Below are 26,797 nucleotides of genomic sequence, written 5' to 3' on the forward strand. Positions count from 1 at the left end.
CTTGAAACACTTTCCTTTGTCCTTGTAATGATCAATTTAGAAAGATAGCAGATAAATCCTCCCCTGTCCCACATAGAAATGCTTCATTACACCATTTCTGCAGAAGTTTTTCTCAATGCTATCTACATTACGCGCCGTAGGTATTTCCAATGTACCTATTCAGCTTATTATCATTTAGGGTTCAGTATAATGGTGTTCAGTTCATGGCCACAAAACATAGTGTTCTGATTGATTGATTGATTGATTGAACGTTTTATTCACAGTATGTAGAATGGGTACATTTCAAACGAAAGCACGAGTCAATACAAAAACTGCTACAAGAATGAAACCAGAAAAGCACTAAGACTGGTTTACATCAGGGTCTTCCATTTTCAATGAATCAAAAACACATCTGACTGAATCGAGCCTGAACGATACCAGATATTTTTGGTCCAATGGTGATCCCGATTTTGGAGAGTCCTGGTGTGGCTCTAGTTGGGAAATTAGGAATATTATTTTAAATCCCGTACAATTAACAATAATCAGAAAGTGATATTGCAAAAGAAGAGTGTGGTTACTACAAGATGCTGCATGGTGCTAGCCACTCCTGCACATTGCACAAGTGTTGAGTGTGTAAGGGAGTGCTGAGTGATTGATGAGGTACATAGCCTTGTGTAAACACTAGCAGTGTGCCACACCTGGTTGACAGTCATTGTGTCGTCATACTTTTATCTGGTTTCTTCCCCTTGTGGTATGGCCAATGTTTAGTATAAGAACAGATGAAAACACATCCACACACACTGGAACACGCTCTTACAAACACGTAGCCTGGCTTTGGCCAGAGCGATAACGTGGATTCACTCACGCTTCCTTGGGGAGGAGGCACTGTATCTGGTCAAAGCCAGACTAGCAAACATGTAGCAGCTCTGCCTGGAAGACAAGTATTTTGGTTGGACCTGATCAAATTTTATTGAATTTAATTTCAATTTTGGAATTAATAAGGGAGCTTGAATTCTAGTTTGCACTGCTCATATTTTGTCATCCCATGATTTTGTCATCATGGATTATTTAATCAGCACCTGGCCTAAAATAGATTTTCAGACATTATTAGGCTCTAGTCTAAACTGTCTATAGTTAAATTAAGTTGCTTATTCTACAGCTCTATGCTTACAGCAGATAAATCATGTAATTTCAGTTTGACTCGATCTAGCTCTCAAATATTACTACTACTGCTTGTTAAAACATGGATGAAAAATTTCAAGTGTAGTTGTAGCATTTTGGCTTATGATCTATATTGCATCAGTTTCCACTTCCCTAATTCCTAGTCTACACTCCATTTATGGTTATAATGTACTGTAAATGTAATATAATATAGGAAATTAAAACTTTGATTAGACCGATACCCTAGATGTACTGTACCTGTCTCTCAGCATGCCTTACTTCCATGCCAGATGAGAGGACCAGCTTCAAGTTTATTACTCTGCTTGAGATAAGATCACATCCTTCCTCCAAAGCAACAGGCCCCTTCAAGCTTTTCTCTGCCAAAGCTCCCCCTGATGACCTGATAAAACAAACAATATGTCCGACACTTTTAGCACATGCTAGGGTTGTCACGATACCAGAAATGTAACCACTTTGTCCCTATCCTCAAAATAGCCAACGTGAGAGGGGTCGACTGGTGCAAGTACAACGTTGGTTGTGTGCATTGCATTGTGAGCTTGTAAATCTGCTATTTCACAACATTTTCTATCTATTGACATGCCCAAAATATTGATGCCAGTTTTGAAGTGGTTAAGCCATACATACTCTATGTACTGTAGATTGGATGGTAGAATTCTTATGAATGAAATGAAAATCGATTAGTATAATTCAATAACGATTAATCGATTAATAATGCAATAATGCATCGCAGGTAGGCCTGCATAGCCCTATCCTGTTTGGATGACAATATAAAAACTGATATTAATTGTATTAAGAGTCGATTTACAAAAAGTGCACCCCTGGAGGAAAATAGGGGAAGGTAAGCTAATTTTACTTTGAGTCCAATGGATGGTCATACAAATTTGAATTATATATAGGCCTATATATAATAAAATAGTCAATCAATGAGACAATGCCAGTCGTTAACAAGCCATCAACACACTGAGTGTTTTATCACTTGGGGAAGGTCATTGATTTTTCCCCCCAGACAGATCGATATTGATCCGATTAATCGCCCGATTAATTATTAAAAGAATAATCCCTACTATTTAATTAATGGAATGGATTGACACACAAAGTTCAAAGAAAGAGACACATTGTACACCAGATCAGCTATATGTAAGTATAACAGCCACAGGATGAGTACCTGCTTTTACATCTGTGTTGTGCAGCCTTCGGTTGAAAATCTGATTGTAGCCTAGCCAACATATGTTTTTTAATAGCTTTTGTACTTTCAATTCTATACCAAAAATATTGACAACCCTAGCACAACCCTAGCACATACTGTTTATTTTTCTTTGTAAGTTCCAGAGTTTTAGTAGAGTTCCAAAAAAAAGTGACCAACACAAATACACACCATAATAGAGGGCTACCGCAGGAATGTTAGCAAGGTATTTGCTGTTGATAAGTGGTGTTGTGAAGAGAAGAAAATACCTTTCTTATATAACTATGGTTGCATAAGACATCAAAAACAAGCTATTACGGGAAATAAATCATTGCTGGTTACCTTTTTTTATTCACTGTGCGACAACTGCTTATGTTATTATTTGGTATTATTCAGACTATAGTCTTTTGTTCTGCTTTGAGTAATAATAAAGTCACTGACAAACACAAATGGGACAAAACTGAACATTCATAGCATTTCTTGAATACATTTAGCTTGAGATATTTGTATCAACAGCAAAAGTGAAACGTGATCTGAGTTTCTTTCCAAGTCTTTGATAAGATCCTAGGCCGGGACTGTAAATCTCAGATCCCACAGAATCTGATGGAGATAGTGTAACTTACTAACTACAGTAAGAATTGAGATTGAACAGAATGTGCTTCTTTGTCACCCCTAGCATACACATTTCTCTTTTGTTTTACCACGAATAGCGAAAATACCGGATACATTTTTGAACATTTGGGGAAATATTTTATTTCTATTTTAATATTTGGCCTATAACTGGCCAAATATTAATCTAATTAATATTATTATCTGACCATGCAGAATAGGGATGCTAGGTTGAAAGTGGTTTAATTTGTGTGTGTAATGTCTTTGCAGCTTACGGATGGAGGCAAGGCAGCTATGGCACAAGTCAACGTTGGAGACATTGTTCTGTCTATTGATGGCATCACCACGGACAGTATGAACCACCTAGAGGCCCAGAATAAGATCAAAGGCTGTACAGATGAGCTCACCCTCACTCTGCAAAGGTAACAATAACACATGCCTTTACAATAGACAGACTGTTGACTCTCAATTCAAAAGAAAAGACAAGAGGCAGCTGTTTTTCATTTGTTTTGTCAATGGGTTCCCAGATTGACAGTAGGCAAGCACACTCACTACACTACAGTATGCTGGATTTCTCTAGGGATCAATAACGGTCTGTCCGTCTGCCTGTCTGTCTGTCCATACATAAAAATGCTCACCTCCCTATTAAACACAGCTACAACAAGCAGCGTTCTCGGGTTGTTGTCAGCAAGTTGCATTCTTGAAGTGATTTTTACCTCACTGTTCAAAGTCTAAAACCTAAAAAGAAAGCATAAAAGACGTATTTCCAGCCCCACGTCTTGGTGGTAGTGCTTGTGCAGTACGTTATTGTTGATCCATACCGGCCAAATTATATATTATTCAACAGAAACTGCGTATTCGGTGTTTGCTATTAAATAGAAGTTACAGTGAGTACACTATTTTAAAAAGAGCACATCACTTTCCAAATTTGGTTTATCAGTATAACGTTCATTTGGAGATGTCATGATTTGAAACCGATGAACTCCAATTATAAGAAAAGTATTGGTTTTATGTTACTGCCAAACTATGTCATCGTGTCCCTGTGGCATTGTGAGTTCTGAAGGAATGTTATTATACTGGGTGGATTCTTGAAACTTGTTTTGTCTAGCACAGTGTTTAGCCATTTGTTTATATTTTCATCTGCTCTATAATTGCATACTGTGGCTGTCTGTGGACCTGACATGTGATACCACACTGGGTCCATTATATTTCTTGTTTCATATTTGATGAAGAAATAGTTATTGTCATTTTGTTTGGTTGATTAATCTAATCAATCAATTAGACAAAATATTAAATAATTTATCATTTAAGTGGTTAATTGATTTCTTGATATATCAAAATAATATATACATTTATATTTTACTTAATTAATTGAGTAATCAAACGTAATCAATGGAATAGTTGCTAAGAAGATAATTGATAGTTCTGGTCCTAGCTCAAACACGTGTCATTTATTGTAGTGTGTCAGATCCGGTTTCTAGGTGGCAAAATACAACCACCCCAATTTTATGTAAGTTATATTGTATTGACATATTTTACCATGAATTTTCTTCGTCGCGTGGCTGGCATCTCCCTTAGAGATAGGGTGAGAAGTTCAGTCACGCGAGAGCAACTCGGAGTAGAGTCGCTGCTTCTTTGCCTGGAAAAGAGCCAGCTTAGGTGGTTCGGGCATCTGGTTAGGATGCCTCTCGGGCGTCTCCCTAGGGAGGTCCTTGAGGCACGTCCCACTGGGAGGAGACCCCGGGGCAGACCAAGGCGCAGTTGGAGGAATCACATCGACTCACTGGCTTTGGAACGCCTCGGGATCCCCCAGGAGGAAGTTACTGATGTTGCTCTGGAGAGGGAAGTCTGGAGCTCTCTGGTGGAGCTTCTGCCCCCGCAACCCGACTACGGATAAGCGGTTGATGATAGATAGATGCATGTTTGGATGGATTAATATTGTACCATACAGATTAGACAAAATTACATTTGAGTTACAAAAGTTACACATCAGCCATGATGGACCTCACCACAGAGCTGAATCTGTGGAAACCATCAGGTCTTGGCTTGATTTCCGTAACTACTGTGCTTGATACACACACTAAAATCCTCAGTTGTAGTTTATCCCAGAGTGCATTAAAAAAAATAATCTAATAATCATAGTATATGGATGCATCTTTGCCGTAAGTTAAACTACCACTGAGGCTATTGCTGTGTATTAAAACAAGACGGAAGACCTTGGTATTTTGGGGTCCCTAAATGCTACTTGAGCCTGATTACACGTATAACCACAGCTACCCACTGTGAATATTACAGCTACATGTATATTGGTCCAGATGGAGTGTTGATGTGGTCCATATACTGTATTTCATTCAGCATCGACTGGCTTTAACTGAACCTCTGTGACGAAAAGCTCTCAAAGACGCAATCCGGTACCTTTTTGTGTGAATAAAAGACCTGGTGTTTAATCCTGGGAAGAATTTAAATCTTGCGGATTGCAGCTTTAATGTCCTCTGTGCAGTCATACACGTTTAGAATCAAAGAGACTAAAAATAGAACAGAGGGATTGGTTGTGCTTGTATTTCAATCCATCACAGAGAGACTTCATTAGGCAGATTTCAAGGCCTGTGATCATCAGTGATGCAGTAAAGATGCTTCCTAACCCACTCTCAACGTGGAATCTGCGACCCCCAGGAGTCCTTGAGTAATAAATGATTGATAGTTAGAAACCATGCACTCCAAATGGACATTTACAGGTTTGGAACTCAGACAGTGCAGGCTACGAATGGAATCAAATGGACAGTTGTACATTGGGGTCGCTGAAAATGTTCTTATATCGTCAAATGGGGGTCCATGGTCTACTCTAATGCATATCAAACTGTGGATCCTTGAAATTAAAAAGGTACAGAATCACTGCCCTAACAGATAACCCTGCCACACATAACCAGCTAACCAATCTGGTAATCTGCAAACAAAAATCTGTATTTGTTTACGTACTACTTACCTCATCTCTCAACGCATTCCTCAAAGGGTATTTCATTCTGGAGTGGGAAATTTACAAAGCATTGTATGCTAGTGGTTTTTGTTTGTAGAAAAGATCCATCTCTAGTTCCTTTAGCTAAGCTTAAAAGAGCGACCTGAAGCTCAAGTGTCATGCATGACAGATGGAGGGGAACACCGTCCTAACGCTTCCCAAGCTGTTAGAGCTGTTGACAGAAAAGCACAGTGCTTTAGTTCGCCATGCCTTTTCATGCCATCACCACATTGCAAGATGAAGGAGCCTTTCTACTTTAATAGTGGGGAAATAGCTTTAAAATAGCCCCTTCTCACAGCTGTATGTAATCTAGCAAGTGTAATGAAAGTACAATGAAACATCAAACATTTAGACTATGTGAGAAACATGATGCATATAAACTACAACTTGTATTTTTCTTTTTGCAATTTTTTATTTGGTAAAACAAAAAAAAATTGCATGAGGAATGGTCAGATCTTTCTAGGTTCGAGTAGAGGTGCTAATCTGTGGTTGCTACATAACAACGCATTCAAACCTCTGCCCCTTCCTAGGGCGGCAGTGAATACGTCAGCATCTATCATCACAGCACCGGGCCAATGGTCCATTTTTGAATTTTTTTAAAACTTTTTCTTTAGCTTTAATACGTTTTATACTGTACATCATATGCATTGCAGGTTTTCAGCGAGCCCTTGCATTTTCTGCAGGAACTGCTTTTCTAGTTTGTGTTTGGTGCCGTTTCATGTTACTTGGTCACACAAATAGACTACCGGTATATATTCTTATTGTAGGATATTGTTTTCCTAAAGTGTCTGGGCACTACATGCTTCTCCATTAACCCGTCTGAACTATGTGGGGCTGTTGGGATGTGGGACTATTGGAATAGAAGGACTGTTGGTTGTCTGACTATCGGCTGTCGGACAATTGGCTGTCGGACTATTGTTTGTCAGACTATTGGCTGTCGTGACTACTTTGTCACCTGTTGGTACTTATAAACAGACAGACAAAAGGACATAGGGATACACATTGCTGTTCCTTGGAGTGGCTGCACCACTCAAAAATGTGAACTTCTCGTAATTTGGAAATAATGCTCTGACTGATTCCATCCAACCATCTCACCACATTTGATTCCTGGCAGTATTTTCTTCAAGGAAATTTCCATGGACATAATTTGGGTTAAGATTAATAAGGCCACGATATACAGCAATTAGATTGCCAAGAAGCTGTTTCTAAACCATGTTTCAGTAGGGTATATGCACAGCAGACATTTTGGAAAGAACTCTTCCTTCTTCTGGGCCCCCTTCCCTACTTCCAATGATAACCTTTTAATTTCACGGACCCAGGGGTGTACACCCAGTGGAACCATACATTTCATTTTGTACACACCCGTACGGGGCCATGGAACACACTCAAGGACACTTGGTGTAGCAGGGTGTTTCCAGTGAACCAACATGTACAATAGCAGCACCCTGACTCTGTTTGACCAGAATGGAACAGAGCCTTAGTTAATTAGAATCACCGGTAAGGGGCCCGGAAGTAGGAAGAGTTATTCTGTGGCATATACCCAGGTCCCCAGAGCGGCTGGGGAACATGAATCTGCCCCTACTAGCCAAAGCTGGAACTGCAGCCGGGTGAAGTAAATGCACGAGCAAAAGAGCACACAGCTGGGGTTTAACGCAGAGCGCTCGTTCATGAATCGATTCAGGCGTGTTCATGGAGGTTATCAGAAAATGCAAAAGTTAAAAAAAATCAATATTAATTATACCACCTGAGTCAATATTGACTTTATTATTACTGACTTTTATGTCAACTTTTATTTCAAATTCTAAGTTAGACAATGCTTCAACTGTGCCTCAGCAGGAATGGAGTTCCATCTGTCTCTCTCTATGTATGGACATGATTTATGACATTGGTGCTGACGGATACGTGACAAGTACGTGATAAGTGTCATGATAACATTCCAAGAGCGCCTTAGGGTTATCTAATGTGACTCAAGTTTGGTCACATGATGTCACACTGTCATGTTTTATTCCCCAGACAGGAAAGTAATTCGGGGTCACTGTGTTGATCTGTTGAAGTTATTGTAGTGTGCCCGGGTGAAGGAAAACATGTTTTCACTCAGGCCGGAAAGGCACTATGGATTTGAAAGTGCTCTCTTTATCCTGTTGTTGCGCCATAGATCATAACAGATCTGGTGATATGATAGTGTTTGAATGAGGTAAGAACAGTTATCCGTTCTGCGGATGGGGGAGAAAACAGCCTGTCTTCATTTCTGCCAAAATCCTAGCCACCAAGAGATGTTTAACTCATGTCTTGAATGCTCATATAGGAATAGCATGCCTCGCGGAGCAAGAGATGAAAGTATTTTGAATTGTAGCCTGCGCTGTGAGGAAATCTCAGCGTGCAGAAAGACCACAAACTTTTATATTCCATCAGGCTCAGTACGCTATAGAACTAGCCTTTTGTGGTTCCTGGTCAGCCACACTGTGCTGCTTACTCCCCACACATGTATAAATGCAACTGCACACGCTAACATAGAACGCTCAGTGAACAAACACACTGTGGAGTCTCAGTGGTCAAGGAGCAGGCGGAACAGGGGATTGCAGCAGTTTCAAACGGCTCTTTATTTGTTTAGCAGCAAAGTATACAGAATGCATGCAGGAGAAACCCCACGTAGGTTCAGCATAAATTATATTCCATACAATTTAAGTTTCACAGGCGTCGTCGCCAGCCTGGAGAGGATGAGAACAGAAGATTAGATTTCAACTCAGGTTTGTACAGTCTCTGATAGCTCGCTCCTCACTGGAGGGCTGTGGTTTTAATAACGATAAGAGGTGACGGCGCTGCCTTGCTTCGTGACGTCATCGGTCTTTATCTTTAACTGTAGCGGGTCTTCTCCCCTAGCGGGTTCCAGCTCCAAGAGAGCACTAGCCGTTTTGCCACCCTGGCGTATATAATGAGCGCCTGTTCGCTAGACAGGCCTCAATAGTAGACTCAAGAATTATAGGTTTCTTTCCGACCTTATTTTGGGTAGTGTCCTTGTCGCTGTCACTGTGGCGGGGCTGCCACCCTCCCGCCGCGCGATATGCGGACTTGGAACTCCCGTCTCTATATTTTACTCATACGGTCCGAGTGTCTCTGTCCCTCGGACATTCCCTGGACCGTTCCTAAAAGCCTGTGATGAGAGGAGAATGACAGTTAAGACATGCAGAGCTATTCACATGAATGTGTGTTCGGTGGAGGTGTGTGTGTCGTCTTACCCCCCGACGGTGTGCCGTGCGTGCCTCCGTGAGCATGTGTGTGTGAACCAGCCGCTGTCAGACGTAGACTGAGTCTTCCTTTTTATATGACGGGTGTGGCCGCTTGCTGATTTGGGTGCGGTCGATCCATCAGCTCCAGCTGGCGGAGGAGGAGATTCGGGACGTATATATTCCCTATCACACGGCCGAGGGCGTTCCTAACGGCCCGAGGCTTCTTCTGTCTGACAGCGTGTCTGGTTGCCCTGGCAATGCACTTACCATCGCGGGGTGTCGCTCTCGAGACCCCACAACACGCTAACATAGAACGCTCAGTGAACAAACGATAGCATGTGAACTCGCCCCATAGTTGAGCAGACTACAAGGTACGGTAATAAAGAGTCACACCAATTCCGCTGACTGCTGATGATTTGAAAATTTGAAATATTTGACAATTAGACACAGAATAAAATAAATACAAATAAACACAAATGCCTTTTTGATAAATTAGTATATAATTAACTTCAAATATACATACAAAAACAACATTTAACTTTAATTATACAATGAATAAGCAATAAGTCAATATAAAATACACAAACTGACCGTAAGCCCTGTTTACTCGGTTAAAACCGAGTAGAATTGGAACACTTCCACTACAACCAGTAATTGCTGATACTGACATCATCACAAAAGTCAAATAATGCAGTATAGCGGCCTGATGGATATACCAGTCTGGGTGTGTGAGAACGTCTTGTCTCTGGACTCAGTGACGCTTCATAAAAGAGTGATTCCCTTTACTATTAGAGTGATGGAAAGCACGCTCAGTTACACAGTTACACATACTGTAGCAGTCAGCCATTCATAATGTGCTCCTCAGAGGGCATGAAATGGTCATGTTTAAGTTCTCTCTCTAATACTACAGTATGTGCATATGTGTGTGGGCCTCTCTCACTTATGAGTCTATATTATTTTGTCTATATGATTTATCTCATCATATTCAGTACATACTGTATATACACAGTAGAGTATACCGTATACTAGTGTATACAGTATATATATATATATATATATATATATATATATATATATATATATATTACACACACACACACACACACGGTCCAGTATATTGTAGGAAGATAGAGAGAAACAGAGAGAGGCGTAAATATTCGTAGTAGCTATATTATAACAAGCGGTAGGCTACAGCAAAATCATGTCGGCTGGTTATTTTCTGCTCTAATATTATGGGACATTTTCCCTTAGTAGTGAACATTGAGTTCTGCCAGGAGGTTGTGGGGAGCTGCCTGAGGAAAGTATGATAATTGATGTTTATTTATTGTCATTGAAATATGCAACACAGTGCAGTCAAACACCACGCCTCCAAGGTTGTGGCTGACTGCACCTGGTTCCAAAACCTCAGAGATAAAACAGCCCAGGACAGCTCACTCCAAGAAACAACCATGCACACAGTGAATCTAATTTAACCACACGAACTATGATTTGCAAGCTGGCAGATCTAGATTTAAATTATCTGGTATCACTCTTATCCAGAGCAACAATGCAGAGTAAGCATAGTCAAGACATAGTCAAGGAGGTTAATTTGTAGTGGTATCAAAAATAATCGATTCAGCAATGCATCACGATTCAGCCGTGCTGCAAAGCAGCAATGTGACATAATCGATAATTGAAGCCTAAATACCAGTAAGACTTGAGTGTACAGGGTGTGATGAGGTCAGATCAAGATATGGAATGTCAGAACAGGTCAGCTCCATACATGGAGATCTAAGGGTAGCAGCGGGGGCAGTGTATTAAATATACAGGGTTTGATGAGGGCCCAGGTAGGGCCGGGCCTTAATTTTCGGGCCTATTGAGAACTCTAGTTTTCACCGGCTGCGGGCGCGGCTGCACAAATAACTTTGGGGCAGGCCCGTTTAGAGTTCATGAACAGGTAGGGAGACATCGAAAAGGAAGGATGGATGGACATCATCAGGGATCTCCATCCCTGATGATGGCACCATATATGGGGCTTTCCCCATGTATGGGGATTTTGAGTGAGTGACTGACTGACGGGAAATGCATGATTCCATAGTTAACTGTGACATTTGCGGCAACCACAGTGGTTATCATGAGACTGTCACTATTGATCACAGTCAGGGATCTCCATATATGGGTATAACAGGGATTGTATTAGGGTATCAGCTGGGAATGCCCATGTATGGAACTTTTCACAATGACCTGGGGGCTTCCCTGGGGAGACCAGGGGACTGATGTCATGTGATGTCACGATGACCTGGGGGCTTCCCTGGGGTGAGCGACAGGGATTTGAGTTAGGTGACGTGTCAGAGTGACCGGGATTGTGAGTGAGGTGACAAAAAAAACGTAAGGTTTCATAGTTATCTGCGACCAATAAAATATGTTGTTCGGTACTGTATATCTGAACAAATAACTGATTGACTGATAACAAAATGTGCCATTGTTGTGCATAATAGAAAAGTGTGATGCATTGCAATGCATGGTAGAATCAAATCGTTACCTGGTGAATCGTAATTGAATTGCATTGTGAGGGCACTGCCAATGCACACCTCTATCAATTTGTCCTATAAGTATAGAGAGAACAATGCTGCCTCAAAGAAACTAGCATACCAGGTAAACCAAATAATATCTAGCATCTGTTGAGAAATGCAATCTAACTAACATTCTTAACATTAACATTTGTGGTCAAATATTTATTGAAAAAAGGTGACAAGAAGGTACTGTTTACAAGGAGAGAGGGGTGCTAAGAGGTGGAGTCTAGGTAGGGTTTAAGTGGTTAACAATTCGGCCTGTACATTTGTACACTGTCTGAATTCAAATAACACTATGGATTTGTGTGTGTGTGTGTTTTGTGTGTTGAGCTGGAAACTCTAAAGCTTCAAGGTGTAGTCGGTGATTACAACAACGTTTTTGAAGCTCTGAAAGCGGTTCCGCATGTAACCCTTGTGTTTCTCTGTCAGTTCTAATTCCACGGTGAAGCCGGGCTTGTCAGAATGGCCTTTTTCCTTGGTCTATCATCAACCTAAAACCCAGAGAGACAACACAGAGTTGAGTTCCTTGAGAGACACAAAGTGGAAATGACATGTGACATTATTTCGGAAAGTTCAGAAGCTCTGGAGCTGGATGTATGGACAGACGGACAGACATACAGTACGGACGGACGGACGCATATATACATAGAGACAAATAGACAGACGGATAATGATCCCGCAAGTGAAATTCAGTTTTGATAGCAGCACCACAGTCGGCATGAAATACAGGGCAGATACAGATGAGAGTAGAGAGATACAGATATGATTCAAGAATAACGACATAGGAAAAATATGAAAACCCACAACTCTTCTTCTTTCCCTCTCTAAGTCGACCAAAAACCAGAAAACACACAAAGCCAAAATTATAATGTAAACTTTCTTCAATATGCGAGACGCCCTCTAAGCCCACAATGACATACTGTACCACATGTCACCTCCCGGAGTGACCTCCTAATATAGTATAGTATGGCAGAAGGCAAATGTTTACATAAAGATCAGTCAGCTGCATATTTTTGAGCTGCCAGGCAGCTCTGAAGCTGCAAAACTGCATACACAGATGGCCACTGTTCGCCCAGCAAAACTCAAACTGTGTACACGGCAAAATCCTCAGAGCGTGTATTGAAATTAACCAAATGGACCCTTTTGGTTTCATGCTGGGAGTTACAATTGGCTCAATTAGCACTGAGGGTTTTGCTGTGTATAGAGCGAACGAACGGGGTGAAGCACAAAATGGCAAAACTAACGTGGAGGAGTTTGATGTGTAGCGATGAAGGGGTGAAGCAGAGGTCACCATCCTAATGCATCCCAGAGAAGTTCCCTCCTGGCTTCCTGGACCAGATGTGGTGTGGAGGGGAACAGAGAAGAAGGGCGGTGGTTATTAGGTCCACTTGCTTGGACCCACGCTCAAATGCTGATTCACTGGTGTTTATGTTTGCGCTCCACTTGCTGCATGTGATGTTGATCCCATCCCAGATGCAATGTCAAGTGAATCTACGTACCAGTCTTCACACACGGGGCACCGCTTTACTTGTATGCCACTCCCTTTGACACCATTGGCCACTTTAATCCTATATAGTTTGTCGACTGGGGTCCCCCCCACCCCATGAGCAGTAAGGTGTGAGTCGACCAAATGTCAAACTGATGACCAAATGATTTGATTGAAAGGGAAATGTTGCTGATTGTTCTGATGTTGTTCTGATGTGTGGAGAATGGAGATCAATAAATGATGTGTCCAGAAATGGAAATCTTCATCACAGAAATGGTATTCAGTCACATGTCTGGAATATAAGTATCTATTATTATTAGGCGATCAGACGGTTTCTTCCAATGATCTTATATTTAATATCTTGTCCAAGGAGAGGCGACACACTATAGGGACTGGAGGAGGAGAGAGAGAGAGAGAGAGAGAGAGAGAGAGATTGATTTAGTATGGTATGAATTATCCTGTCCTCTGGGTTTATGACTTCTTGGCCTGGCGTCATTCATAGGGAATAGATGATGCTGTATTGTCTGGGAGAGACATTATGAAACATCTGCTATAATGAATTCCTGTTTAGTTGTCGCATTATGGAGCCATAACAGTTTTGAGTGCATCTTGGGTGAGAAAGAGTTCCGGAGCTGACAACCAAGCAAGCTTATGAAAAAGGCCATAAAGTATGTAACAGGGATTTCAGTTACTTGAAGTGACCATGCAATCACACACAGTATTTATTAAAACTCTTATTTGTCTCCACCAGGCCGAAGGCATGGGGAGAGAGTATGTTTTGCACTCCGTCCGTCCGTGTGTCCGTCCGTCCGACCGTGTGTCTGTCCGTCCGTCCATCTGTGAACGGCTGATCTCCGGCACTGTTAACCTGGTCGATGCCAAATTTTGCACACACATTCCCTAGATGCCAACGATGAACCTCTGTCCCCAAATTTCCAGAACAAATTTCCAGAACGGCCTGACAGGAGGGTGACTTTTGAAAAACATTTTTTTTAATTGTTATACAGTATCTCTATAATCATGTGTTCAAAATGGATCTGTCCGATATTTCATATCCCATCCTAATTGCCTAACATTGGCTTTCAACGTTTGCAGGATTGGCCCTTTTGAAACAAAAAGCCTCAAATCATGAACGCAGCGTGGAATTTTCCTAGGCTGAGGAATATATCCCACCCTTTTCACATTGGCCTGTTATAGACAAGACAAGACTGAGCTTCTCTTCTTCCCAGCTAACCTATGCGGGAGCTAACTATTTCCGTAGACAACACCCTGGTAACGTCTGTCCCAACAGCCAGGAATCTTGGTGTTGTCCTGGACAGTCAGCTCTCGTTCAAAACTCACATCACAGCTGTCACTCGATCCTGTAGGTTCACACTCTATAACATACGACGAATTAGACCGTTCCTCACCCAGGAATCAGCCCAACTCCTAATCCAGACAACAGTCTTGTCAAAACTCGACTATTGTAACTCCCTCCTTACTGGCCTACCACTACCAGCATCAGCATGTGCACTTAAGCCTCTCCAACTGATCCAAAATGCTGCAGCTCGCTTGGTCTTCAACCAGCCAAAATTCTCACATGTCTTCCCCCTGCTCTGCTCCCTCCACTGGCTCCCAGTCGCTGCCCGCACAGAATACAAAACTCTGATGCTGGCATTCAAAGCAACCAAAGGTATGGCTCCCCCATATCTTGCAAGTATGATTGAACCCTACAAACCCTCCCGCACACTCAGATCAGCCAACGCAGGGAAGCTGGAAGTACCCTCACTAAAAACGCAGAGACAACGCTCCACACGTCCCAAACTCTTCTCCCTTCTGGCTCTAAAATTGTGGAATGCACTTCCCATTGCAGTCAGAACTGCAGCATCACTCCCAATCTTCCGCCGTAGTCTGAAAACCCACCTTTTCAGACTCCATCATGGCCCATAGCACTTACCCTTAGATAGCATTTCTGTAGACTTAGATAGCATTTGATACAGACTTATAGCATGTTATGTAGACGGCACTATAATTGCATTGCATGTAGTCATAGCACGTCATAGTACATTATTTATGTATAGCATAGTATAGTATATATGTATAGTTTATATGTATAGTTTGATTATATAGATATTCCACTGTTACGTTCTTAGCTTACGCATGTTTCATGATATATGCTTTTTATGTGATGTATTCCAAAGCTTTTTTGTTCTTGCTTAATGTAAATCGCTCTGGATTAAGAGCGTCTGCTAAATGCCTAAATTGTAATAGTGCCACCAACAGGTGGATTTTTGCAAAACACATTTTTGAACAAAATGCCTTAAATCATTGCCAAATCAAAATTGCCATCAATGGTGTAAGAACAAATGGCACCCTTTTCACACTGGCCTATTATTGCGCCACCAGACCTGGCCTGGTGGAGACGTGTGCCCCGAGGGGCACTTTTTCTAGTTCATTTATGAATTTAAACTAACACTCAGGATTTCGCAGTGTGTACAGCACGAGGCATGTCTTGTGTTTCCGACTATGAATGAATGCTCTCAGTCCTTATAGACCTGTTGTGATGCATGTGTTGTGTGCTGAAATAGTGAAACACAGGCATGGACGGATGCACACATACAGTATACACGATTACACGCGCACACACACACTATACAGTACACACACACACGAGCGAGCATGCATCGTGTGAGCCACGTCTCCAGGAGACCGACAATAGCAACAGGCCGCCCAGTTATATATTTACAAGCCTTCCCCTAAATAGCACTCACAAGTCTTCTCCATAGTTACCACTATTACAGGTTTAAAGCTCTGTCTCCCTTCACCCAACTGGCATCAGTTTTACAACGTCTTTCTGCAGCTACACAGTGAAATCCTCAGTGATAGTTCATCCATTAGTAACTCTGAGAGTGTTCAAATATAACATTTGTGTACTCTCACGGTTGAATTAACGCTGAGGATTTAACTCTTTCCAAACCTTTTACTATAATGGTCAAAGTTCCCAATTCCCTGTTGCCTCCCTTCCCTCACAGTGAAATGTCACTGTTTGTGTTGATTGATAAGCCAGTGTATTAAATTCCCGGCGTGCTAGAAAGTTACTCATTCCCAGGGAGAGTCATGCCTGATTTATACTTTGTTCTGCCCTGTGTAGTGCCGTGCACCAAAAATGGCTTATCTACAAGCTCACAACGTGCTGCAATGCGTTGTGAGCTTGTAGATTTGTTGTGCGACACTGGCATGCAGCTAAGTATTAAGGAGCAGGACACTGTGACATCTGTGTTAAAGTGTATAGATCGACTTGTATACTAAATTAAATATCTCTCCTGCTTTTGCAGTGGTGGTAAAACATGGAGAGATTGTGCCCCCAACACAAGCTGTGAGTTTTGTCACTATAGTAGACTGCCTGGTTAACTGTAGATAAAAAGCTGTTTTCCACAGCCATGTACAGTAATCCATCTCTCTGCATGTAATCGTTGCATGGTTTTCTTGTAGTGATATGCCAAGTCCTGTGTGGACGGAGGCCTTATAATCCACACTTCCCCTGGCATGGCATCTTGTTTAGATAACAAACACACTTTTGCGAGAGTATTAAATTCATATCAGGCAGTTTACATGAGTGATCGTCTTGAACCGCATTTATTTTAACAACTGCTTACTGTTCTACCATACATAATACTTATATGGTGATATAATACAGACAGCACTAGAAAGTCATCTGATAAAACGTTACTTAAATATTATTGAAACGAGCCAACTGTTGAAAGAGTAGTGTTAGAATTTTCTTTAGATGCATATAGGTAATTGTGGTATCAACTGGTTGTGTGTGTGTGTGTGTGTGTGTGTGTGTGTGTGTGTGTGTGTGTGTGTGTGTGTGTGTGTGTGTGTGTGTGTGTGTGTGTGTGTGTGTGTGTGTGTGTGTGTGTGTGTGTGTGTGTGTGAGAGAGAGTGTGAGTGTGTGAGAGAGAGAGAGCAGGGGCTTCTGTTAGCAGCCTGTTGATCACTCAGTCAGTTGCCATGTGCCAGACTGTTGCTCTTGGCTCTCAGATGCAGACAGCCAGGGTGGAAATGCGTCTGTCTGCGTTGCCTTCAGGCCTTTTCCTCCAGTCAGCCTCCTCATACTGGAACTGTGTGTGTGTGTGTGTGTGTGTGTGTGTGGGGGGGGGGGAGGGACAGACAGACAGACAGACAGACAGACAGACAGACAGACAGAGTGTGCATGATGCATCTATCTCTCTCTCTCTCCTTTTCTCTTCAACTGTGATGAATACCAAACTCTACAGGTTATTTTATGGACCACCAATTATCAGAAAACTCTTGCAATTAAGCTAATCCTACCCTCTATTTACATCCTGCCCTTTGCAATACAACAGGGAATATTGTGTCAGGGAAGAGGAGTATTTAAGTGTCCCCGGGAGAGGGGAAATTTCCTTTCTGTGTTCACCCAGCAGAAAGGAAAGGCTGCTCAGTTGAGTGTACAGGGCTGTTATAAGGGTTAAGGCCAGGGTCTTGCTCATAGGCACTTCGACACGTAGAATGGGCGAGCAACAGTTTTATGGAACTGGGTCTGCAAATAGGCTTTGCTTAATTACCGTGTCAGTGTTATTAACTTTTTCCATAATATTATTATAACAGCATCTGTAATCGCATTAAGCAAAGCATCCTGATTGGATTAAACGGAGGTCACTGAGGTGTGTCCTTGGTCTGAGCAGTGCCCATGGGAGTGGATCTGTACCCCACAAGCTCAAAGAGTTCTCTTTGTACCTGAAAGCCTCATTTATATATATTGGCTAGTGTTTGTGCGCCAATAATACGTGTGACGTGTTGGGAGCTTCTAGATCTGCTATTTTCATATAAATGAAACATTTAGACCACCATATGACAGAGAAATAAAGAGCCTGTGTCTGAAAAGCCTGTCATTATGGGTTTTGTGGATGAGCTGCCAAAATGTCATAACGTGCCTCATATTTCTTCGTTGCCTGGCATATCCATGTGAATAATTGCTTCTTTTTTGTTTTACCCAAAGCCTAAAAAGAAAAATATTGTGAAGAAAATTATATGGGAGAAACATCTTCTAATTTATAATTAAATTGTTCCTAACTTCTATATTAGATTACATATTCTTACAGTTGTGTTGTACTGTATGCCCATTTATGCTGTCCCAACATCCTCATGCAGGGTCTGTGGCTGTCAGTTTAGGAATGCGCCTTATTAGGTGCCTGGATGATTTGTATAAAAGGTTTCATGAACATAGAAACATAAACATTTAAGCAGCTTGTGCCTCTGGTTTCCATGGTAATCAATCCTTTTTGACACCTGGCTCCAATCAAGCCTCTTGCACAATAAATGGACTGACTAATACATTATGTTGATGGAGATACTAAATAATGGGCCTGCTGGCATATGTACAGTAGGGATCTCCACTCCTGTCTGTTCTGGGCCAGTGTCTATAGAACCCCAGGTGTGACGGAGGGTCTTCAGCTCTCCCTCCACTGCCCTACACCAGGTGTTCTTGTGTCGGCCTCTTTTACCTTTACCGTCTGGTGTCCAGTGAAAGGCAGTTTGGGTGATGTTGTCCAATCCATTTACACCGTCTTCTCATAAGGATGGTAGCCATGTTTCCCTGTTTATACAGGCTAAGAAGGTGTTAATTGGAGATGGTTTGGGGCCAGAATATTCGCTGTATTTTCCGTGCGCTTTTGCTGTGGAAGGTTTGCAGTTTGTGGAGATAATCTTTTGTCGTTCTCCGAATCCAACATTCAGAACCGTATAGCAGGGTATTCGTTATATAGGTGCTGCTATACAACATCTACCGTATATTAAAGGTGTTAAATAGCACCTTTGTCTAAAGTTGTGCTATACAAACTAAGTTGAATAAGAGCCTAGACGAGTATAAAGAAGTCATTACAGGTTATGTGTATGGCAGCGCTGCTACAGTACTGTATGTAAGAACAGCTGAAGATAGAACCACCTTTTCAGCCATTGTTTTTATTCGTAATCACATTTTATTTGGAAGAAGACGCTAGAGCTGAGGTAAAAAAACACTAGTACCTACTGTATACCTAGGAGGCTGTGTGTCATCATTGGGGGGGGGGGATAGCAGCTAGTGATTTGTAGCTTGCAAAGCAGCAGGACACACATGGCCTCATGGCCTGGCTGTAACTATCTGATCATAGTGTGTAGAGATATGCAGGCCCATTTCATGCACTGTATACCTCTCAATCTCCTGCCCCACCCACAGCTGTCTATGTCTGTACAAGCATGTACGTACCATGTGAGTTGGCTAAGACAGGCACGCACACGCACGCACACACACACACACACACACACACACACACACACGCACGCATACACCCACACGCGCTCGTGCATACAGTACTATATACATATAAGGCACATATCTTTGGTGTCAGAGCTGATCAGCAGGAGACCTGGCTGGCTTGAAAGAGGACAGGATAGCAGTGATGTGGATTTGGGGCTGAGCAGAGCAGATGTTCACACAGGACCACCCTGACTCACTTCACTGTTTGTTCAGTTTGCTCTGAGAACAGACAGACAGAGTCACAATCCCACCCAGCTGCCCCCCCTGGTCCGCTGATGGCAGATATACTGTGGCTTATTATAGACTGGTTCTTGTTTTTAATGGAAAGTGCCAGTTTGATCCCGTAGCCTGTGCTTTCGCTGTTTTCCTAGGCTATAGAGCATGTTGTTTTTTTCTTCATGTAAGTTCCATAATAACACTATTAAAGTACATGTACACTGGAAAATAAGGTCACACATGCCATGATGTACTGTAAATGGGAAAGATTACCCACAAGTACAGGCACGTTTTTAAAATGACATCAGCATCTGGTAAGTTTGGTAACAGCCAGGGTGGGGCTCCACGATTACTCAGTGTAAGGCTGTTATTATTCAGTAAAATCCTAATTGTCCATTTTTAAATCTTAGAGAATAGAGACTACATTTGTACACTCTCACATTTATAAATGGATAAATTAACAGAGTATTTGAGCGGGTAGTTGCTCTGCCTCAAGTAATGCCTCTCTCTGCCACAAAGAAAATAGCTGGCTGTTCTACCTAATATGGCAAAGGGAAGGGAGGATGCCAGAGGACATGCCCATGTCCGAGGAGTATGTTGAAGGAGAGGTCAACATGACGCAGAACAAGTTCTAAGCACTGGAAGTAGAGGCAAACTGGAGCCGGAGGTTTGATGATATTCATTGAAGTTTATAAGGGCCAGCTGGCCAAGCGTATATTTACGCAATATGTTTTTATTTTATTTTATTATTGCAACTTCAGTCGAATAATCTGTTAAAGAATTAAAGAACACATACCACACAACATCCATTGTTTTGTGATCCTACTGTGCTCTTTAGATGCCTCAATAAAATTACAAAGTGTGCACAAAACAAGAGCTTATAGAAAGTGTGTGGCATGTCTCCCGGCCCAATCATTTGACAAAGATCACAATAACTCAACGATCATATTTATACATAAGCTTGTCCACTCAGCTCTCATTGACTTAAATGCATTCATGCATCAAACATCCATCAAACATTTGCCTCCCAGTGCATTGAACAGGTTCTGTGTGACCTATCCTTGTTTAGTACTTCTTGCTTCAGCCCAGAAACAATCTTGCTGAGTCACTGAGTTTTTTTCTATAAAAACAAAAGTAAATAATTGTTGCTTTGTCACCTGTCATACCCGAAGAGGATGGTTGTTTATGTAGAGCTGCACTGTTCCCTTGAAAGGAAATGTGCTTTTTTAGATGATGTTTTATTGATTGAAAATTCTATTCACAGTTAATAGAAGGTACAGAATTACAGATCAATACAAAACTGCTACGAGGATGAGAGAGGAGAGAAAGAGAGTGAGTGAGACTGACTCACAGATTGGTGGATTGATTGAGGGTGACCTTCATAAGAGAGGATGCAGTGTTATGGGTGCAGGGGTTAGTGGGCTGCCCTCTGTCACACAGGGAAGCATGATGCATCTTAGCTTAGGGGACAGACAAAACCACCTCCCTGTCATGGAGGTGATAAAACTGTAACATCTGTTTTGTTCATGAGTATAAATCTGAGGCTACACACACACACACACACACACACACACACACACACACACACACACAAAGAGACACACACATACGATAGAAGAAAGATAAGAAGGAAGATTGGATAAATAGGACTCTGTGTTGTTTGTCAATATTGTATTGTAGTACTGTACTGCCATTAGGCCACGGTACTTGTTTGGTTATATATTAATTTAACTCTTTGGTTCTTGGCATGATTAATCAACAGTGTGAAGGCAACATTTATCTTTATCTCAAGTTATATCCAACATTAATCTTGCCTCAAGAGATACAGTAGAACCATTTTCCTTGAAATATAAAATGATTGATTCCCCCACAGGATGTACTGTATATTTATTTTTCCTAATATGGATGTGAAGCGTACAAGCAGCACCCGGGCTGGTAGCTATAGTGCTGCCTGCCTGCGTTCTTCTGGCTGATTGTCGTGTGGAAAGAGGCTTTATGCTCATTTTACAAATCAACATTACAAAATTAGATCTCAGGAGAGGCAAGAATATCGATATTCCAGAGCTCACACTGACATCTCTTTGAAATCCAAGCGAGAGTGAGTGGATGATTGAGAGGAATTAGGATCCAGCGTAAATTGAGCCGACATTAGGGAAACATACCAGAGTAATAGAGCATAATCTGTTTTCCCACATGTGTCTACCACCATACTGTATGCCTGGCTGACTCTGTGGCATTGAGCTCCCAGCCAGATACATACAGATAATCTGTTCGAGCCTCCAGAGTTTAGTCGTGGGTTCTTGCAATGGCAGCTCGGCAGTACACTGTAGAAATGTTCTTTTTTTCATGCTTTGCTTTGCCTTTCCACACCTGCAGCACTACATCCCTCCCACCCCCATCTCCCCTCTGTCTCCTGTCTCTCCTGCCCAGACTGCCTGCCTGTCTCTCTCAGATGTTTGTCCAGGTAGTGCAATATGCTGTCAGTCCGTCCAGCGAGGCATGACTAATGGTGTCTTCTATACCGTACAGCAGCTCCCGTTATACCCGCAAGGTCCATTTAGTTTCACTGTATGCTGAAAGCACTTGAGGGGAGAAGTAAGACGAGGCCCTATAGGGCACGTGGTTCTCAAACCGTGTGTCCATGTGTACACTGGTGTGCCGTGAAACGAGTCTGGGTGTGCCTTGGGACTTTTATACCAATCTATACAACAGATTTATTGACCTGATGTGAGGGAAACTATAAGAAATATTAGGAAGTACTAGACCTGTGCCCGTCTGAACATAACTACTACTAGTTATTTATACACCAAAGATTCCAATAACATAGGCCTACCTGGAACTAAACAATGTAAAGTTAGCTAGACAGATTAACATCTCTGTTACCGTGGAGATATGTTGATATTTCTGTTCTGTACAATGCTGGAGTCATATTTGTAGTCATGAAAACTATTAAGTTTGAACTTTTATCATGATTTGAGCATGGCTGGAAAGCCTATATATTTATTTCTTGGCCTTTATTGATAGTATACACTACAGTATATAAGAGCAACATTTTGGCAAGTGTCTGACAGTGTGCGGGACCTTTCTTTGTTTTTCAAAGATACCCCTTTTAAAGTATACAGTATATCGACAGGAAAATGGAGAAAGAGACGGGGAGTGACACACAGCAACGGTCTTCAGGATCAGGACTCGAATCTGCGATAAGCTGTCAGGCTGCAATGGAGACTATAGGTGCCCCGGTCCGGGCCTAGAAGCTGGAAAGCCTATTTCGACTAAACAAAATGCTTGTCCGGAATGATGCATTGTGATATGGTGTATTGAAGCATGCAATGATTTTTATAATTCTCCCTCTGTCTTCGCAGAGCTTCCAGTGTCTCCAAAGATGCAGCCCCCAAGGTACAATATGAACACACACACACACACACACACACACACACACACACACACACACACACACACACACACACACAAAATAATAATGGATATTGTATATTGTAGTGTACAGTAGTAAATCTGCTCACTGAGCCCTTCTGAGATGATGTCAGAACACTTTTTGGTATTGCACGCATGCTAAAACTGGATTGACCACATATACACCGCTCCATTAGTTGACTGGCACATGTGTGACATTCATACAACAAAGGCATGACGTGATGCTTCATTTGTCCTAATTAACCTCTACAACCCTGGCGTCCGTATTCATTACAGGCACACGTTTTCAAAGATTTTCAAAAAATGTTTCTAAAATAACTGGGCCGTCAGGGGTCCCCTCATTTCCCCCTCTACACTAAACCGCAATGTGTCACAATGGGACACGTTGTGAGCTTGTGGATCCTTTTTTTTATGGCATGCACCCCTAATATGGACCCTAGGGTTGAAGTGATTATTACGCAACACCGTGGCATGATTGTTTGGGGCATTTTGCCTGCATGAGTTCACTGTGTGATTTGCTGTGTGTGTTTGTGCAAATTGTGTTTCCCCCCACGTTTGTGTAGGAGGAACCTCAGGAGATCATTAAGCCTGTTCCCATCACCCACCCTGCACCAAGCGCCACATACACCAGACCCTCTCCCCAGCCCAGCGCTGCCTACAACAAGACAGCCCGCCCTTTTGGCGGGGTGGGCAATGTTGGTAGTAGCCCTGCTTCCTCCATGGCTGCCCCCAAAGTGGCCTCGATCCCCTCTGCAACATCTGCTTTCACGCCAGCTGCCCCCTCTCAGCCACCGCAGCCCCCGTTCCCCCTGAAATCGAGGTCTCCAGCCCCCCCAACAGCAGCCAACTCTATTCCCATCAGGCCCGGCAGCTCTGGCCGCTCGGCCTTCACCTCCCCTTCTGCCTCCTCCTCCTCCTCATCTAACTCGTCCTCTCCAGCCAGAGTGACAGCCCCCCCCTCTTCCTCCGTTCCCACTGCCCCACAGCCCTCTGTCTATAACACACCTATCAACCTCTACTCCAATGTCAATGCCTGTGAGGTGGCGGTCGGTCAGAGGCGGGGTCTGTTGGAAAGCCAGGGGCAGGCAGAACAGTTCAATGGGTAAGTGCCATCCATCAAACGGAGAGACCCCTCCTATACATGTGCTTGCATTTGGCCTCTTTTTCACTCAAAGAAGGACAGCTCAACCATGGGTAGCAGCAGTTCAATGTTCTCAATACCTGCTGTAATAGACTCTTTCGCCCATTCCGTTCTTCCTTGTGTTGTTGGATTCGTTTTCACTTAATTGATCCCCAGGGGGTAAAAGCGTTACAGTAGCCATATAAAAGATCCATTGGGTGTATTAAGCTTAGTAGCTTACATACTGTAGTAGAAGGATCTACTTATACATAGCGTCGCTGTACAGTACATTCCATGCCTCTGCTGCCTTGCTGTGCAGACTACCTGGGAGAGAGAAGATACAATATATTGCAGAAAATAAATATTTCTGTCCAACAGACAGCTCCCACATTGCCTCGTTCCCTATTACAACCCCAAAAGATGTCTCTCATTTGAAAAGCTAACACAGACACAGGCCAGAACCCCCCAACTCTTCACCGAGCTACATGAAGAGGAAAAAGCCAAGGCATGCTGCACATCTTGTCCCAATCTGCTGTAGGGAAGTTGGAAGGAGAACAGAGGGCAAGCAACATGCAAACTGTTGCTACTGCCTGCCTCCCTCTAATTGACAGTGGGGTTAATAGGCTTGCCAAACACCCAGTATGTGCGTAATGCTGCACTACTTGTGTGCGACACTTGGTTCTAATTAGTCCATAGTACTGGCAGCGCTATGTAGCGACCAGCAGCAGTTATAATTTGCAGTGCGCAGGGCTAGGCTTGGTGGTCGAGCAATGTTTGTTTTGACTGTCTGGATGGGTTTGGAAGGCTGGGCTGGCCTCAAGAGATGTGTCACTTGATTTGACTTTATGTTATCTGATCATGCCAGAAAAAGCAAGTAAAGTTCATTGGCTTTAAGTGACCAGATTTTTGCAGTGGCCTGCTGTAACTCGACAAGTCTTATATGCAGATAAGTGTAGAATTGAACTCTCTCCATGCGGTGGACATAATATTAAAGCTCTTAAAATAGTATGGTACTGGGAACATTCTGATCTCTTAATCTGGACTTGGCTTGGCAGGCTAGAATAGTTGTCAACATATCAAGATAAGCAACAAAAACAACTGAATTGAGGAAAAACTTTCTGCTGCATGTACAGTATCAGTGGCTGATGGACATTGACATTAATGTTTAAGGATAATGCATTATCCATCATGAAGGGTCAATCATATCACAAATATAATAATAATATTTTTCCACTCTGAAGCCTTGATTTATACTTGATCAGCTATTTTCCGCACATGACAACGGCATGCAACAAATCTTAAATATTGCCCAGCAACCCTGAGCTGTCATGTCAGTGCATCAAAGTAAGTACAGCATTCATGTTTGCAGCATCATGTTTGTTCGTGACTGTGCATTTGTGTGAATTGCATCTGAGGGTATTGACCTGCATTCATTCTTTTGACCTGCATATCCTCTCAGAAGGGTTTTTCTTCTTCTTTGTTTTGTTTTAGGACTGTGACTGTTACCTTTCTATGTCTGCTACTTGCCTTATTTCATCCTTTTTCAATTTCTCTTTTTCCTACTTTAGGATGAGGAAGAGGCAGAGACCAAGTTAGTGATGAGACTTGATTGTAGAGTGTGGAATGTGATTACCAAGCTCTTACCCTTTTACAGTTCATTTACAGTAGGCATGCTGTCACCTCACCCTCATGAATCTCACATGCATACTGATCTACTTACTCAACAGTCAAATAATCCCTGAATCCATTCACAGTAAATAACCACCTACTGTAGATGGCTGGAAGCAAGGTTAAATGTTGCTTGAGGTGTGGCTTGTGTAGTTACATTGCCATGATCTAACCCAAATATTGGAGAGAAATCTTCAATAGTGGCTCTATTATTAGTATTCAAAATATTCTCCCCATTCACCTACATTGCATGATGGAATCCGGATCCGGAGTTTCTTCCTAATTCAAATAGTAATTTTGTAATTGTATCGATTGGTAGAATCTACTTTGTTTGCGTTCATTTGTGTGATAAAAAGAGTGACTTTGAGACCGGCTTCACCCTGCAATGTAAAATCGACGAGAACATATTGAATTGAATGGAGCAATTATTGAAGATTATATGTTCACTACACAATCCAATCTACAAGCCAATCTACAAGTAGAGCCCATCCACAAACTCATGCAGTGAGTTCGATGTGCGCCGTGTTGTGAGCTTGTAAATTGGGTATTTTTTATGTGCGACACCGCCATACAACAGAGGCTTCCACATGAGGGCCAGCAGGGTGAGGTCATAACGTCCATTCATTCCTCCCGTGGCGTTTTGATCCACGTATGCTATCACTGCATTTACACCACAAGGCAGCCAGGACTGTTGGCATTTACATCTGTCTGGTTCCATCTGCTACTGTTGTCAGTACAGTCTCAGGGCCGTCCGTCAAGTTACTGCCAACAACACTGTAATGTCACCATGTCACTAAATACACTGGTATACTTTAACTCAAGTACAAATATG

General features: G+C 42.3%; 1 protein-coding gene across 9 annotated transcripts in view; it reads left to right on the forward strand.

Annotated features, from left to right (window-relative positions):
• The window catches only part of pdlim5b (PDZ and LIM domain 5b), a 75,426-nt gene that overhangs the window by 29,657 nt on the left and 18,972 nt on the right, over window positions 1-26,797 (forward strand). For 5 of the 9 annotated variants that reach the window (XM_080755762.1, XM_080755758.1, XM_080755760.1 and 2 more), the window contains 3 exons: window positions 3,224-3,375; window positions 23,108-23,141; window positions 23,741-24,279. In XM_080755762.1, coding sequence (XP_080611888.1) covers window positions 3,224-3,375; window positions 23,108-23,141; window positions 23,741-24,279 — 725 coding nt within the window. Of the gene's footprint in view, window positions 1-3,223; window positions 3,376-23,107; window positions 23,142-23,740; window positions 24,280-25,865; window positions 25,889-26,797 lie in introns of all 9 variants that reach the window. The other 4 variants (XM_080755763.1, XM_080755765.1, XM_080755764.1 and 1 more) reach the window with 1 other exon arrangement.

This window comes from Protomyctophum bolini (assembly GCF_963924005.1).
Source record: "Protomyctophum bolini genome assembly, chromosome: 22".
Taxonomy (NCBI): Eukaryota; Metazoa; Chordata; class Actinopteri; order Myctophiformes; family Myctophidae; genus Protomyctophum; species Protomyctophum bolini.